General features: G+C 47.2%; 1 protein-coding gene and 1 non-coding gene across 2 annotated transcripts in view; both read right to left on the bottom strand.

The window, feature by feature from the left end:
• Nucleotides 1-11,850: 11,850 nt before the first annotated feature.
• Nucleotides 11,851-18,402, bottom strand: part of RMDN2 (regulator of microtubule dynamics 2) — an 81,978-nt gene continuing 75,426 nt past the window's right edge. Inside the window, exon 11 of the mRNA XM_029064192.2 lies at nt 11,851-12,460. Coding sequence (XP_028920025.1) covers nt 12,404-12,460 — 57 coding nt within the window. The 3' untranslated portion in view covers nt 11,851-12,403. The remainder of the gene's footprint in view (nt 12,461-18,402) is intronic.
• Nucleotides 15,219-15,356, bottom strand: LOC114816414. The gene has a single exon (XR_003764188.1). It is a non-coding gene; the product is annotated as a small nucleolar RNA SNORA7 (small nucleolar RNA).

Below are 18,402 nucleotides of genomic sequence, written 5' to 3'. Positions count from 1 at the left end.
GGTGGGAGAAGTGGGTGAAGAGATCAGGTAAATACCCAGTACGTGTTCATAAATACCACTGGCAGATTGATCAATCAATCACTCACTTGCTCCCTCCTACCTTACCTCTCTGCTCTCCTAATAATAATAATAATAATTCTGGTATTTGTGAAGCATTTACTAGGTGCCAGGCACTGTACTAAGTACTGGGGTGGATACAAGCAAATCGGGTTGGACACAGTCCTTGTCCCATATGCGGCTCACAGTCTCAATCCCCATTTTCCAGATGAGGTAACTGAGGCCCAGAGAAATGAAGTGATTTGACCCAGGTCACAGAGCACACAAATGGTGGAGCCAGAATTAGAACCCAGGACCTTCTGATTTCCAGGCCCTTGCTCTATCCACTACACCGTGCTGCTTCTCAATAATGGAAGTAGAGCATCAGTTTAAGTCACTGTCTCCTCAACCCAGCTGTCCTGTTTGATGGATCCAGTGGTACCTTTGACCGAGGGGCCGCTCCACTGTTTCCCTGCTCACTGCTGCCGTGTCCAGTGCTCCCTATTGATTGTCTGGCTGGGGAGAGAGTGAGAGGCAGAGTACCACAAAGCTGGGGCTTGGACTGGGGCACGATGAGAACCAACCTCAACTCCCTAGCCCAGCCAAAGGACTTGGTCTCATCCCTTTGCTCATTTCCACAGCCTCATTTGCCCTCTCCACTCCCTCCCCGGGGCCAACCCTTCATTTTGACAAACGAGTCTCTAATAGGCACCAGACAGCTTACTTGCATTTCCAATGATATGACTGTCCTGATCTGACTGATAAAGCCAAAGTTGTGGAGTGAAATTCAGTTGTGCAGCCTACCGCAGTGCCTCCGAGTGTCCTTTTAGTGGAGATGAGTACATTAAACACGACGAAATGAAGCTTCAATTCAGTGATGATCGCTTTGCTGAAACGACTGAGGGTGGGTTCACCCAGGGACATTAGTCTCTCTCACAGGCCGCTTAAAGAAACGTCAGCTCCGCTACCATGATACCACACTAACAGGCTTCCAGGTGGTTGGCTTCTCTCTGGGCTTGGAGGCAATAGGAAAGCAGAACCAGAGTATCTCACCCTCCTTCCCTTTATGACACTCCAAGTGGAGACTGGAGACTGGTCCTAGCTTGGGAACGGATTCCCGAGTCAGGATCCGTGGGACAGACCTCTCCAGGGTTAAAGCAAAACCTCGGAAAACATGGCTGGGCAGAAGCGGGACAGGTGCTCTCGGCCCCTGGCTGCTGGGTGGTTTTCAGACTTGCTCGGACACCATTCGATTGCCCGTCATGGCCGGCCTGTCCACTGGAAGTCAGGCCCTTCCTCCCTGTGGCTCCGATCATCCCATCCGATCCAACCCCAGTCCATTGGCATTGACTCAGTGCCTTTCCCAGAGGCCTTGGCCTGTTTGCCTCCACCAGTGATACCTTGAATTTATACAAAGTATAATTTTAATTTTCCAGAACACTTTAATATTACTGAACTCACTTTTGTCCTCACAACATCCCTGTGAGATATGGAGAGGCAAGTATTAGCATCCTCATTTTACAGATGAGGAAACCGAGACCAGCGAGGCAGCTGAGATCACAGAACTAGCTGGAGCCAGAACCTGGTCTCTTTCCACTTGGCTTCTTTCCATTAGACCACATCACCTCCCTATTTAATTCCTAGTTTGTTCCGCAATAAAAATCTCAATTGCTTAAATACTGATATTCGGAAGTGCCCAGAAGGCTCTTTGGATTAATCTGCTTGGGCTCCATGAGGGTGTAGGTCCCTGGCAGAGCCAAAATCACCAGAGGGACTCGAGCCTGGGAAGCTGTCAGGGGAGTGAGCGCCTTCCGTGCCAACATGCTCTCCTTGTGGCTTCCCTGTCCCTCCCAGCCCGGCAAACAAGCCCGCCTCTCCTCCGGTTTGTTCATTCATGTTCATCTGGGTCCTGGCTCCACCTTCACCGGGCCTTCGGGGCCTTGGCTCCTGACCTTCTGGGAGAGCGGGGCTGTTGGGAATGCGACATCTCCAAGGATTTGAGAAGGTTGGACTGGTTTTGGATAATAATAATAATAATAACCGTGGTATTTGTTAAATGCTTACAGTGTGCCAGGCACTGTACTAAGCACTGGGGTGGATACAAGGAAATCATGTTGGACACAGTTCCTATCCCACAAGGGGCTCAAGTCCCGATCCCACAAGTCTCAATCCCCGTTTTACAGATGAGGTAAATGAGGCCCAGAGAAGAGAAGTAACTTTCCCCAGGTCACACAGCAGAGAAGTGGCAGAACTAGGATTAGAACCTATGACCTTCTGACTTCCAGGCCTGTGCTCTAACCACTACATCATGTGACTGTTTTCTGAGCCTCCTGGGCATAGGAAGAAATGTTCTTGGGTTCTTGGTCTTTTCATCCTGTTCTGTCTTTCCAGATGAAATCCCTCTTCAGGGGTCCATCGCCTGCACCCCAGCCCCCTTTGAGACTGAGAGCCCCCTGAGGGCCAGGGTTTGAGACCTCTTTATTACCCTTTATTTATGGTGTTCTTTCCCAGCGCTCAGGATGGGGCTTCACCTGCAGTAGGTGCTCAAGAAATGCCACGGAATGAACGAGGCTCTAGTGGCACGGTCCCATGCCCAAACTTGCTTTCCCCTCCACGTGTCTTGGGGTTCCTGGCAGAGTGAACTCGAGCAGTTGCTCTAATGGGCCCGAACAGAGGAGCCCTCCAGGAAAGCTTTCTAGGGAATCTTCCAAGTGGCAGAAAAACATAAAGGAAGTTTTATCACCGTGTTCTCCCTGGGAGAGGCTCTTGTTCAACGTCCTCTCTTTCTCTCTCTCTGTCTTCCTCTCTTCCTTCTTACCAACTCCCCCTCTCCCCTAGCCTTGTGGAGAGGCCACTGTCTTCCCATGCATATGGGAAATCAAAGCGTCCCAGAAACTCAACTGCAGATTGGCTCCAACTGACCAAACGGTAAGCAGTGAAAGACAAAGGAAACCCCTCTCTTTTGCCCAAGAACAGAGGGTTGCTGGGTCCGATTCAAACGGAATTGCGATGGGAGGCTGGATTTGGCTTTTTCCCAGAGATGAGGGCTTGCAGAAGAGATAGGGAGGCTGAGGTAATGCCAGCATGGGCTAGCGTTGTATCTCCCAGCCTGTCCTAGATGAAGATGCCAGTTCCTGCTTTCCTAGTTGCCCCTGGTGACTCATTGCAGATTTTTGGTACCCTTTTGTTTCAATGTCAAATGGTCTAATATTTCAACAGAATTCATGTGTCACGGTCTGACACTGTCTTTTCATTCATTCAGTCATGCTTATTGAGCACTTACTGTGTGCAGAGCACTGGACTAAGGGCTTGGAAAATACAATTCAGCAACAAAGAGAGACAATCCCTGCCCACAATGGGCTTTTCCATTATAGATCTTGCCACACGCCTAATTATTCGCTCTACTTGTTTCCCGCATGACCTAGTGGAAAGAACATGGGCCTGGGAAACGGGGGACCCAGATTCTAACCCTGACTCCCACCATTTGCTTGCTGTGTGACCTTGGGCAAATCCCTTAACTTCTCTGTGCTTCAGTTTCCTCATCGGTAAAATGGGATAAAATACCAGTCCTCCCTCTCCCTTAGGCTGTGAGCCCCATGAAGGACAGGGACTGTATCAGACCAGATTGTGTTGTGTCCTCCCCAGAGTTTAACACAATGCTCAGTGCATAGTAAGTGTTTCACAAATATAGCTATCATTACAGATATTATTCCACATTTCTGGATTAAACCTCCTCTTACTCCTCTCCCTCCCATCCAGTGCTCCTGAGGAGGGGACTCTTTAGGGATTCTTCTGGAAGCTCATGTCAGAGCAGGAACTTGGTGCTGAAGAAGAGCGGGAGCCAAGCTGAAGCCTCTTCAGAGGATGAAGCGTCACCTGCCTTCCTTTCTGGGAATAAGCAAGGAGATATTCTCCATTTAGACCATACAGCAACCCTGGGCCCTCCCTTCTTAATCACCATCCATGGTATTTATTGAGTGCTTACTGTGTGCAGAGCCCTCTTCTAAGGGCTTGGGAGAATCCAATGCAACAGAGTTGGCCGACATATTCCCTTTCTTCTTCTAGACAGGAGGGCTCACGTCATGCCCGTGAAATTGAGGCAGGTGTACCAACGCCAGACTCCCACAGGACAAAACAAAATGTTCCTCTTACTGAAAACATCTTTCACCCCTGTCAATCAGCAGCAAACCTACCTGTTGGGACACTTAGTCTCCAGGTAATTTGAACACAGAGGCAGCAAATTAGTTTTTGTAACCATTTCAGGTTGCAGCACGTCTGAGCGGCACGAACAATGGGGAAATCTGAATTGACATCCGAGTCAGAGAACAATGATGTTCAAACTCATTCCTTTGCACTTCTCCATGCCTTCTGAGGAACCCAAAGCAGTGGGCATATGTCTGCCCCATCCCCTCTCCAGTTTGTGCCTCTGTCACCTCCCAGAAGCCCTGCACTCTCGGGACAGAACTATGACAAACACAGTGTTGAACTTCAGTTTTCGACTCCTATTATCGGTGGCCCTGGGATAGATGACTTGGTTATCATAAGGTCCTGAAAATCCCCGAGCTTCCAATGTGATTTGGCTGTATGAGACTGGAATAAGATTTCCTGGAGGTCTTCCCCACGGGATGAAAGCCTGGGTAGCACGCAGCAGTGAGAGTTGTCCCTGGCCACACTTCCCTCTTCTTCCCATTTCATCTAAACCCTTGCCCGAGGCAAGGGGCACTCCAAGAACATGAAAGGAAGCATTTGCTAGTGCCTGATAATTAGGGAAACCATAAAAATGAAAGTCAAAACTGGGGGCTCCCCACCCCGGTGACTGCCCTGTATAGTAATAATGATAACTGTGGTATTTGTTAAGTGCATACTATATACCGAGCACTGTACTAAGCGCTGGAGTACGAGCAAATCGGGTTGGACACAGTACCTGTCCCTCATGGGGCTCACAGTCTTAATCTCCATTTTACGTATAAGGTAACTGAGGCACAGAGAAATGAAGTGGCTTGCCCAAGCTCACACAGCAGACAAGTGGCAGAGCCAGGATTGGAACCCAGGTCCTTCTGACTCCCTGAACCCGGTGGCCCTTTAGCAATTATAAAAGATAACAAATACTTGTGGCATGTGTTAAGCCCTCTCCATGTGCCCAGCTCTGTGGTAGTTAGACTGTGAGTGGTCACAGGGCCTGTCCCACCGGGGGCCGCAGTCTAAGAGGGAAGGAGGGAGAGTGGGTATCGAATCCCCATTTTACAAATGAGGAAATTGAAGCAGAGAGAAGTTCAGTGATGTTGACACATAAGCACAGCAGTCAACTGGTAGAGTGGGGATTAGAAGTCAGGCGTTCTAACTCCCAGTCCTGTGTATTTTCCACTAGGTCATTCTGAGATGGAGGAGGAAGGAATGGGTAGTTTATACCTGCAACGGTTTCTGGGATTTGTAGTCCCAGGTATCAAGGAGGAAGACAGCATTACTCAGAATGGCCTGGGAGCGCAATCTCAGGCTAAATCTTCATATCTCTGTATCTTTATTTATATAGACTCTGCCTCTTATCAGCTGTGTGTCCTTAGGCAAGTCATTGGACTTCTCTGTACTTCAGTTACCTCCTCTGTAAAATGGGGTTTAAGTCTGTGAGCCCCATACGGGACAATCTGATTACCTTGTATCCACCCCAGTGCTTAGAACAGTACTTGGCATACAGTAAAAGCTCTTAACAATTACCATTATTATTATTATATCCTCTAAGACTATAAGCTCATCGAGGGCAGGGACTGTATCTGTTTATTGTTATATTGTACTCTCCCAAGTGCTTCATATAGAGGTCTGCGCACTGTAAGCATTCAATAAATATGATTGAATGAATGAATATATCTCCCTCAGAACATTTGAAATCTGGTCTAAGCCACACTGGAAAAGTCTGAAGCCTCCAAAACATCACATTTTTCTTTAAGTACCTTAACTTATGCTGTAAGTCTTCAATGGCCCTACCTGAATCATGCCAGTGGGGACCTACCTGGAGGTTGTGGCGGAAGTATCCTTGGAAGTCTTAAGTCTGCAGCGGCCAACCTGGCAGTGGCTGGGGACTGATGACTTCCTCTCATCCACCACCATGGCCTTCCCGGGATGTCACTGGTGCCAGCTGTACCTCGATTTCATCTGTCTCGACGACAACCTCTCGCCCACAGCCTGCCTCTGCCCTGGAACTCCCCACCTCTTCACGTCCAACAGACGATCACTCTCCCCCGTTCAAAGCCTTATCAAAGGCACATCTTCTCCAAGAGGCCTTCCCCAACTAAGCCCTCATTTCATCTTCTCCCACTCATTCATTCATTCATTCATTCAATAGTATTTATTGAGCACTTACTATGTGCAGAGCACTGTACTAAGCGCTTGGAATGTACAGATAGAGACAATCCCTGCCCATCGATGGGCTTACAGTCTAACTGGGGGAGACAGATGGACGAAAACAAGGGGATGTACACCTCATTAACAAAATCAATAGGGTAATAAAAATGTATAGAAAAATATACACTCCCTTCTGTGTTGTCCTCACACTTGGATTTCCACCCTCTATTCACCCTTCCCTCAGCCCTACCACATTTATATATGTATCCTAATCCATAATTAACGTCTCCCCGCTTTAGACCGTAAGCTCCTTGTGGGCAGGGGACACGCCTACCCACTCTGTTATGTTGTATTCTCCCAAGTGCTTAGTACAGTGCTTTTCAAAAAGTAAGCACTTGATAAATATGATCGGTTGATTGATTGGCTGCTAAGGAGGCAGGATTCTTCAGCTCAGCGGCCACCTCCACTCCCAGCTCCCATCCCCCAGCAAAAGCGGAATGGCCCCAGTCCTGTTGGCTAGGATTCTGGTAGTGGAGACAGTGGCCAAACCTTAATGACCATCTTCAACCTAAAGTGGCACTTCAGGTTCACCTTCATTTACAAGTGTGAAAACCGGGGCTATCGACAGCAAGAGGGAAGAGTGGGGCTCTGTGGTGTGCTCACGGTCCTCCCCGTCCCCTGCCATTTCTGTCAGTAGTCAGCCCCACCTGAAGCAGTGTGGCCTAGTGGAAAGAGCATGGGTCTGGGAGTCAGAGGACCTGGGTTCTAATCCAGCTTCCACCACTGTGAGAACTTGGGTAAATCACTTAACTTCTCTGGGCCTCACCTTATCTGTAAAGTGGGGATTAAGACTGTGACTGTGTCCAACCTGCCTAACTTGTATCTACCCCAGTATTTAGGATAGTGCTTGGCACACAGTAAGTGCTTAACAAATACCAAAGAAAAAACAACAACAAAAAACTTGGTTTTCAGTTTAGCTCTCATCCACTGGGACGGTGCCTTTGACGCAGAAAGTAATCAAACCAGGCACGTTCCAGGACAGCCCCAGTGCAACAGCACCCCAGTTTCTATCCCAACTGTAACTCTACCTCCCGTATCTGCCGGTTCTATCGGACTTGACTAAAGAGTTGCACATGGGCTGGAGGCGGAAGCATTGAGCTTTTCTGTGGTTTCGGATTCTAGAAAAGACTGATCCTCTGTTTTGTTCTGTTTAGGGTTGTACTGTGTTTCCTAATCCTGCCCCTTCAAGGGCACCACAGCCCTGGAAGGCAAAGGAAACCCACAGCCGGAGAATCCAGGAGAGAAAGAAAATGTCCGTAAGCCCTTCTGCTTTGTGGGCAGGAATGTGTCTGTCCCATGCGCTTAGTACAGTGCTCCATGGACAGAATGAACGTTTTCAGGATTGCACTTCCTGGCCCATCTCAGAGATGGGCCATCTTGCACGGATCTTGTCTGCCAGATTGCAAGGTCCTTGTGCCCAAAGACTATTTCTTTCACATGGATTACACTCTCCCAGTCTCCCAGAAATCTTATCTGTTCACAGTAGGTGCTCAATACAGTGCTTTGCCCAACAGCAGGCACCCAGTACAGTGTTCTGCAAGCAATAGGTGATCAGTAAAGTGCCCTTCATGCAACCGAAGCCCAGTGCAGTATTCTGCATACAGTAGAAGTCCAGAATGGTGCTCTGCACAATGTATATAGCTGTCTTTCATTTTTAAAGATGAAGCTATGGACAGTAAGATCCCTTCCTTAGGTGCTTAGGGTGACTGCAAGATCCCTTCCTTAGGTGCTTAGCGTGACTGAAAAGATCAGTGTGTGACCAACACTTCGTGCGCCCTTCCCACATCTTCCCTCAGCTTTTATGATATTTCTTAAATGCTTACTCTGTGCCAGGCATTGTTCTAAGTGCTGGGTTAGATATGAGCTAATCAGTTTGGACACAGTCCACGTCCCACATGGGTATCACAGTCTTAATCCCCATTTTATGGCTGAGATAACTGAGGCACAGAGAAGCTAAGTGATTTGCCCCAGGTCACAATTGGTGGAGCCACAATTAGAACCCAGGTCCTTCTGACTCCCAGGTTCATGCTGTTTCCACGCTGCTTTCCTCTGGCCTGGAATTGCCTCACGTTCCATATCTCACAGACCACCCCTTTCCCCATCCTCAAAATGCTGCTAAAGTCATATTTTCTCCATAGGCCTTTCCTGACTAACCCGCCTTTCCCCATCCTACTCGTCCTCCCTTTAGCATCACCAATACATTCTATCCCCAGCCCCACAGCACTTTTATAGACCCCCATCTAGACTGTAAGCTCGTTATGGGCAGGGAATGTGTCCGCTGATTCCGCTGTATTGTATTCTCCCAAGTGTTTAGTACAGTGCTCTGCACATAGTAAGGACTCAGTAAATACCTTGATTAACTGATCTCCTGATACTCTGCTGTGTTCCCTATTTGTAATTTATTTTAATGTCTGTCTCCCCCACTAGACTGTAAGCTCCTTGAGGGTTGGAATCATATCTACTAACTCTATTGTATTGTAGTCTCCCAAGGGCTTACTACAGTGCTCTGCAGAGTAAGCATGCAAGAATTACCACTGATCGATTGCCCCTTTGTCTGAACTAAGAATAGATTTATACTGCATTAAAGAATTTGTTCCATACTGAGCTATTCCCTAGCCTTCTTTTTGGTTTTCCAATCTTCGCGAAGCTTTTGTTCAAAAAGAGCAGGCCTTTTCACAATTGCTGCATGCCAGGCTGATCTGTCGACTGCAGTAAACTCCCCAAAGCCCCATCACTCTAATAATAATAATTGTGGTATTTGTTAATCATTTATTTTGTGCCAGACTCTCTACTAAGCGCTGGGGTGGATACAAGCAAATGGGGTTGGACACAGTCCCTGTGCCACTTGGGGCTCACAGTCTTAACCCCCATTTTATATATGAGGGAATTGAGGCCCAGAGAAGTCAAGTGACTTGCCCAAGGTCACACAGCAGACAAGTGGCAGAGCTGGAATTAGAACCCGGGTTATTCTGACTCCCAGGCCCGGGCTCTATTTGGTAGGCTTCTCTATTGCACTGTTTAAGACTGTGCTTTGCTCTATCTTTATATCATTTGTTCTGCCCTTCTGCTTTGTGTGTACCCGTTTTAGTTCATAATTAGGTATTGTGCATTTATCCTTTCTTCTCATGTTTTTCCCAGTAGAATTTTGTGAGCATTACTCCATTGCCAATAATCCTGTCCTGCCACTCGGGTTGAATAAGGTTTGCAGACGACATCCATGAAACTTCTCTAGACGTTGGACTTGTCTTCTGAAGTAGGTTCAGAGTTTGATTAATGCAGACTAAAGCTGCTTAAATATCCTGCATTTATCCTTTCTTCTCCTGTGTTCTTCCCAGCAGTGCAGTGAGCATTTCAGGGGAGGCAGCGTGGCCTAATGACTAGGTTGTTAATGAGGTGTACATCTCCTTGATTCTATTTATCTTGATGATGTTCTCGTCTTGTTTTTGTTGTGTTCTGTTTTGCTTTGCTGTCTCCTCCGTTTAGATTGTGAGCCCGTCATTGGGCAGGGATTGTCTCTATCTGTTGCCGAATTGTACATTCCAAGTGTTTAGTGCAATGCTCTGCACATAGTAAGTGCTCAATAAATACTAATGAATGAATGAATGAATGAATACAGCACAGCCCTGGGATTCAGTAGGACCTGGGTTCTGAAGTAGAAATAACTTAAGGGGACAATGTAGTCCAAACACTTATCAATTCATCTGTCTTCTCATTTGTTTCCTGGCCTCCACTCTCTCCATTCTATACCACTTATCGATTCCCACTGACTGGAGAGAGGGGCCAGCATGGGCCCGGGAGTCAGAAGGACCTGGGTTCTAGTCCCGGCTCCGCCACTTGTCTGCCGTGTGCCCTTGGGCAAGTTACTTCCCTTCTCTGTGCTCAGTTCTCTCAACTGTAAAATGGGGATTAATACCATGAGCCCACGTGGGACATGGACTATGTCCAACCTCATCTTCTTGTATCTGTTGTAGTGTTTAGTACAGAACCTGGCACATAGCAAGCACTTAACAAATGCTATAAAATAGGACGTGTCATAGAATAATAATAATTATGGTACTTGTTAAAAACTTAGTATGGGTCAAGAACCCTGAGGTAGATGTAATCTAACAGGACACTGGTCTAGGAATTTATCAATTCCAGCTTGATGACTGCAACTGTCTTCTCATTCGTTTCCTGGCCTCCACTCTCCAGCGTGGCTCAGTGGAAAGAGCCTGGGCTTTGGAGTCAGAGCTCATGAGTTCGAATCCCAGCTCTGCCACCTGTCAGCTGTGTGACTGTGGGCAAGTCACTTAACTTCTCTGTGCCTCAGTTACCTCATCTGTAAAATGAGGATGAAGACTGTGAGCCCCACGTGGGACAACCTGATTCCCCTGTGTCTACCCCAGCGCTTAGAACAGTGCTCTGCACATAGTGAGCACTTAACAAATACCAACATTATTATTATTACTACACTACCTGCATCATTTTTATTAATAATAATAATTGTTGCATTTGTTCAACTCTTACTATGTGCCCAATACTCTACTAAGCTATACCCACTATATTGGGATAGGTACAAGTTAGAGCAGAGGCAGTCTTTGTCCCAAATAGGGCTCACATTCTAGAAAAGAGCAACAGGTTTTGAACCCCCAATTTACAGATGAGGAAACTGAGGCCTCAGAGAAGTTAAATTACTTGCCCAAGATCACATATTGGGCAAGTGACAGGGCCCAGTTAGAACCCAGTTTCTCTAACTTCCAGGTGGGTATTCCTTCCACTAGACCATGCTGCTTTTCTAAAACTTGGTTCTTTACACATCTTCCTATTCCTCAAACACTTCTGATGGGAATCCAGTCTGCTCTGCCTCAAGCAGAAACTTCTAGCTTCAAGGCACTCCATAAGGTTTAACTCTCTTACTTATCCACTCTCTTCTAACTATGCTCCAGCTTACACTCTTCATTCTTCTCATGCTAACTCACTCACTCTGCCTCATTCTCATCTCTTCTGGAGACCTCTCCCAGAATAAGTACAAACCCAATCTGACATTTCCTCCCAGTCAAACACCCCAAAATGGTCAATAAGCAGCATGGCTCAGTGGAAAGAACATGGGCTTGGGAGTCAGAGGTCATGGGTTCGAATCCCGGCTCCGCCGCTTGTCAGCTTGTGACTGTGGGCAAGTCACTTAACTTCTCTGTGCCTCAGTTACCTCATCTGTAAAATGGGGATTAAGACTGTGAGCCTCACGTGGGACAACCTGATTACCCTGTATCTCCCCCAGCGCTTAGAACAGTGCTCTGCACATAGTAAGCCCTTAACAAATACCAACATTATTATTATTACATAAATACTACTTAATGCCACATTTCCAGGATTCTCTGGGGGGGATAGGGGTGAGGGTGGGGGGGTAGTGGGGGTTACCATTGAAACTGGTGCAAAAGATGCTTTACATCCAAAAAATTTACTTCATTCTCTGATATTAGTATCTTACTTGAAGGAGTTCATGTTAAATAAAATGTATTTCAATAATACACTGCTTCTTCACAGACCCATGAAAAACAAAATTAAGACAAGGCTAAATGGGGGTTTTCTGGCTCATTACATTTAAGCCAAATATTTTCAATAAGTGAATACCTTGAAAAAACACATGTAATGGTAAGATAATTAGCTCACAGAAAAAGGACATAGACTCTACAAAGTAAACACTGCTGATCAACTCCAGTCTTTAGGTCGGATTTGTTGATGGAATCGTTAAACATTGTGCCGGATTAGCTTTACCCCACTGCCAGCAGTGAAGAGGCATTTTGAAAAAACAGGGTTCTCACCCCCAGGGTGGATCACCCAGCCCCCTCTCCCCCCCCATCCTCGCCAGGGAAAACACGATACCCCGAATCAAACTGAGGCACCGAGCAGAATGCCGGTAAACCGTTTGTTTTGAAGTCTCAGCCGTAGTTACAAAGGGTCTGCAGGGTGCTCGGAAGGAATCGTGCTTGGTTTACTTATTCTTCAAAGAGTGGACCACGTTTTCTAAGTCAAGCTGGGCCTGTTTATCCTAAGAAAGAAATACAGATAGACGGTGAGTTCTCCTGGGAGTGTTGGAGCCCACATTGTTTTAACGCCCGTTGTGAGCGGAGCTATTTCTTGGAGAGAATGAACCATGAACATGAGGATTTCCCTTTCTGCTACCTTAAGAGGTGAGTAGTGCCCGTTGTTAGGTAGGGATTGTCTCAATCTGTTGCTGAACTGTACTTTCCAAGCATTAGCGCTCAATAAATATGATTGAATATGAATGATCACTTCCCCAGCCCCAGTGTAAAGATCCATAATTTATTTACTTATATTAATGTCTGTCTCCCCCTCTAGATTGTAAGCTCCTTGTGGGCAGGGAACATGCCTGCCAACTCTGGGTACTGTACTCTCCCGGGCTCTGCACAAATAAGTGCTTAATAAATACCACTGGTTGATATCTAGAAATTATATATTATAAATTATTTATACTAATGCCTGTCTCCCCCTCTACACTGTAAGTTCACTGTGGACAGGGAATATGTCTGCCAACTCTGTTGTACTGCACTCTCCAAGGCTCCTTGCACAGTCAGTGCTTAATAAATACCATTGACTGATATCTGATATCTAGAAATTACATATTATAAACTATTTATACTAATGCCTGTCTCCCCCTCTACACTGTAAGTTCACTGTGGGCAGGGAACATGTCTGCCAACTCTGTTGTACTGCACTCCCCAAGGCTCCTTGCACAGTAAGTGCTTAATAAATACCATTGACTGATATCTAGAAATTATATATTATAAATTATTTATATTAATGCCTGATATGACTGATAGCTGATATGAATGATTAATGACTATCTAGAAATTATATATTATAAATTATACTAATGCCTGTCTCCCCCTCTACACTGTAACCTCACTATTTGTAATTTATTTTAATATCTGTCTCCCCTTCTAGACTAGGGTGGGCAGGGAATGTGCCTACCAACTCAGTTGTATTGTCCTCTCCCAGGTGCACAATACACCTGGGATGTTCAATGTGTGAAGAGCTCTCAACAAATACCACTGATTGGATTGTTTCTTCTCCATTCATTCATTCAACTGTATTTATTGAGCGCTTACTGTGTGCAGGGCACTATACGAAGCTCTTGGGAGAGTACCATATAACAATAAACAGACACATTCCCTGCCCACAGGGAGATTAAAATCTAGAAGGGGAGACAAACATTAATATAAATTACAGATATGGATGTAAGTAATGTGGGATTCTCCAAAGTCCTGGGGGTATGTGAGGGGCTGCTGAGCACCCCGTCAAATCTTCTCACTCCATGTTACCAGCTGAGCACAGGGAGCCTTGAAACTCGTCCATGGGCAAGAGGACCATTCGGTAATAATAATAATACTTATGGTATTTGTTAAGCACTTACTAAGTACTAGGCACTGTATAACGCACTGGGGTAAATACGAGCAAATCGGGTTGGAAACAGACCCTGTTCCACGTGGGGCACACAGTCTCAATCCCCATTTTCCAGACGAAGTAACTGAGGTGCAGAGAAGTCAAATGACTTGACCAAGGCCACACAGCAGACACGTGGAAGAGCCAGGATTAGAACCCATGACCTCTGACTCCCAGGACCATGCTCTATCCACTAACAGCTATTTGGCTTGTCATTCGGTGGCTTTTCGTTGAGCTCTGTCACCTTATTGGACATTCTCTGAACCTTTTTATCATTACCAAGAACATACAAGGCACACAACCCACTCCTGTCTGAATCAAACAGAAACTTCTGACTACTGACTGTAATCACAGCCCTTAGGACAGTGCTTGACACATAGTTCGCTCTTAACAAATACCATTATTATTATCTCCTCTTCCATATTTATCTACTCATTCTTCCCACTACTCCTTAGCCGGTTTTCTTCATCCCTCCCAGGCAAGCCTTCTCACTGGGCCTTGATTTTGAATCTCCCGTCTAGACTGTAAGCTCTTTGTGGGCAAAGATCATGTCTACCAACTCTGTTGTATTTTCCTAAGCACTTAGTTCAGTGTTCTACACACAGTAAGCACTCAATAAATACGACCGCTTGATCGATTCTGTCTCCGATCCCATGCTCGCCCTTCTCCTTCCGCTTTCAAATCCACCAGATCCCGGCTCTCTCCATCTTCAGAGTCCTCTGGAAATCCTTCCTCCTCCTCTTTCTCCAACAGGCTTTTGCCATTTAATATTACTTCTGCTCAGGTCATGGCCTCCTATCACATCAGGACTTTCACCCGCTTCCCCCCATGCCATGCTCACAACCACTGGCAGCACTTCTGTTCAGATGCGTCGACACAGAAGCAGCATGGCATAGTGGATAGAGCATGGGTCCGGGAGTCAGAAGATCATGTGTACTATTCCCAGCTCCGCCACCTGTCTGCTGTGTGACCTTGGAAAGTCACTTTACTTCTCTGTACCTCAGTAACCCTATCCGTAAAATGGGGATCAAGACTGTGAGCTCCACATGGGACAGGTCCAACCCGGTTTGCTTGTACCCACCCCAGCACTTAGTGCAGTGGCTGGCACATAATAAGCGCTTAACAAATCTTGTCTTTTGTCGCCAAGTTACTTCCAACTCGTAGTGACACCAAAGACACATCTGTCCCAGAACGCCCTGCTCTCCACCTGCAGTAGTTCTGGTAGTGGATCCATAGAGTTTTCTGGGTAAAAATACGGTAACGGCTGACCATTGCCTCCTTCAAGGCAGTCTCCATCCTCGACTCTCTCCCATACCGCTGCTGCCCAACACGGGTGAGTTTTGACTTGTAGCAGATTGACTTCCACTAGCTACCCACTACCCGAGCTAGGAATGGAATGGGTAGGCCTCTGTTCCAGTCTCCCTCCTGTAGCCGAGACTGGTAGAGTTCTGGAAACTCTCCAGGTGCAATCCTGAGAAGGGCCTTAACGAATACCATTGTTATTATCATTATTTCAGCAATCACAAATCCACTTTTCTATTTTATTCTTCCTCCTTTCTGTGAATGACTCTATGTCTCTCTCCCCATTTAAACTAGAGAGAAGTAGCGTGGCTCAGTGGAAAGATCAAGGGCTCAGGAGTCAGAGGCCATGGGTTCTAATCCCAGCTCTGCCACCTGTCAGCTGTGTGACTTTGGTGCCTCACCGACCTCATCTGTAAAATGGGGATTAAGACTGTGAGCCTCATGTGGGACAACCTGATTACCCTGTATCTATCCCAGTGCTTAGAACAGTGCTCGGCACATAGTAAGTGCTTAACAAATACCAATATTATTATTATGAGATCCTTGAGGGCAGGGATTGTGTCTTCTACCGCTACAGTTCTTTCCTGTATATGTAGTTCACTGCTCTGCACATAGCAAGGGTTTGATGAATACAATTCTACACTGTAAGCTCGTTGTGGGCAGGGAATGTATCTCTTTATTGCTATATTGCACTCGCCCAAGGGCTCAGTTCAGTGTTTTGCACACAGTAGCACTCAAGTATGATTGAATGAATGAATCAATACAATTGACTGATCTTCCAACCCTGCATTGACTGTATCCAGACAAACATGTGTCGACGTTCTTCCCTAATTCCGTGATAGCGTTTTAGCCAAAATGTGTGGTGTAAACACATTCTGTGACAGAACTGACAGTACTCTGGATTTGGCATGACTTGGGAAAAAAAAGTGCTAATTATCTTTCTGTTCATTTGTTCACGTTACCCCACAAGATCCCTGTGTAGGGAAGAGGGGGATTGTCATTAGTCCTATTTTTCAGAGGGGGAAACTGAGGTAGGAGGTGGTTAAAGCCCCGAGGTGAGGGACCTCAGAGGTCTAGAGATGCTGGCTGAGGGGTGGACTGCTGATAGGCTGCTAAAACTTCACCCCTAATACCACGGGAAGCAGCGTGACATAGTGGACAGAGCATGGGCCTGGGAGTCAGAAGGTTGTGGGTTCTTATCCCAGCTCCTCCACTTGTCTACTGTGTGACTTTGGGCAAGTCACTTCACTTCTCTGGGCCTCAGTTACCTCACTTTAAGTCTCACGTGGGACACGGTCTGTGTCCAACCCGATTTGATTGTATCCAACCCAATGCTTAGTACAGTGCCTGGCACACAGTAAGTGCTTAACAAATACCAGAATTATTATTATTCTTAAGAACAGGACGGTAAGCTAGGCCACAGTAGAAGAGTCAAGGCCTGGGGCTGAGAGGGCAAGAGACTGTCATAACCAGAGGTGGAGACAAAGCAGGAAGTCTCTCTGGCTAGGGTGACGCAGGGCACAGAATGCAGATACAAATGGCCATGGGGCGAGGGTGGAAATAGGCCACAGATGGCGAGGGGCAGGATGTGGACAGCTGCCTGGGCTCTGAAACGAAACCCTACATTATATAACTCTTCCTGGCTTCTTTGAGGTGACAAAGAGTCAGCTTCCACTCCCAAAGCCCCTTCTCCACCAAGACGATCCTAGCTAGAACATTTCTGTTAGTAAGCGCCCCAAATTGCCCAGGTGCCCATAGGAACCAGACGGGAGTGTGACAACATTCCACCCCCAGATTGTTTACACACTTTAATTTGGACTGGAAGTTGGGTCGGTGTCACCTAGAGCTGGCCCTCCTTTCTCCTGAGGCTGCTGTGCTTGCCCTTTCCGCCCTGAGATCAGCCCTCTTTCCGCTGGAGCAGTTCATTCATTCATTCAATAGTATTTATTGAGCGCTTACTATGTGCAGAGCACTGTACTAAGCACTTGGAATGAACAAGTCGGCAACAGATAGAGACAGTCCCTGCCGTTTGACGGGCTTACGGTCTAATCGGGGGAGACGGACAGACAAGAATAATGGCAATAAATAGAGTCGAGGGGAAGAACATCTCGTAAAACAATGGTAACTAAATAGAATCGAGGCGATGTACATTTCATTAACAAAATAAATAGGGTAACGAAAATATATACAGTTGAGTGGATGAGTACAGTGCTGAGGGGATGGGAAGGGAGAGGGGGAGCAGCAGAGGGAGATGGGGGGAAAAGAGGGTTAAGCTGCGGAGAGGTGAAGGGGGGGCGGTAGAGGGAGTAGAGAGAGAAGAGGAGCTCAGTCTGGGAAGGCCTCTTGGAGGAGGTGAGTTTTAAGTAGGGTTTTGAAGAGGAGAAGAGAATCAGTTTGGCGGAGGTGAGGAGGGAGGCGTTCCAGGACTGCGGGAGGACGTGGCCCGGGGGTCGACGGCGGGATAGGCGAGACCGAGGGACGGTGAGGAGGTGGGCGGCGGAGGAGCGGAGCGTGCGGGGTGGGCGGTAGAAAGAGAGAAGGGAGGAGAGGTAGGAAGGGGCAAGGTGATGTAGAACCTTGAAGCCTAGAGTGAGGAGTTTTTGTTTGGAGCGGAGGTCGATAGGCAACCACTGGAGTTGTTTAAGAAGGAGAGTGACATGCCCAGATCGTTTCTGCGGGAAGATGAGCCGGGCAGCGGAGTGAAGAATAAACTGGAGCGGCGGGAGAGAGGAGGAAGGGAGATCAGAGAGAAGGCTGACACAGTAGTCTAGACGGGATATAACGAGAGCCCGTAGCAGTAAGGTAGCCGTCTGGGTGGAGAGGAAGGAGCGGATCTTGGCGATATTGTAAAGGTGAAACCGGCAGGTCTTGGTAATGGATAGGATGTGTGGGGTGAACGAGAGAGACGAGTCAAGGATGACACCGAGATCACGGGCCTGAGAGAAGGGACGGTGATAGGGAAGTCTGGGAGAGGACCGGGTTTGGGAGGGAAGATGAGGAGCTCAGTCTTGCTCATGTTGAGTTTTAGGTGGCGGGCCGACATCCAGGTGGAGACGTCCCGGAGGCGGGAGGAGATGCGAGCCTGAAGGAAGGGGGAGAGGACAGGGGCGGAGATGTAGATCTGCGTGCCATCTGCGTAGAGATGGTAGTCAAAGCCGTGAGAGCGAATGAGTTCACCGAGGGAGTGAGTGTAAATGGAGAACAGAAGAGGGCCGAGAACTGACC

Source organism: Ornithorhynchus anatinus, chromosome 1 (genome assembly GCF_004115215.2).
Source record: "Ornithorhynchus anatinus isolate Pmale09 chromosome 1, mOrnAna1.pri.v4, whole genome shotgun sequence".
Lineage (NCBI taxonomy): Eukaryota > Metazoa > Chordata > Mammalia > Monotremata > Ornithorhynchidae > Ornithorhynchus > Ornithorhynchus anatinus.
This window is presented reverse-complemented; position numbering and strand designations above follow the sequence as displayed.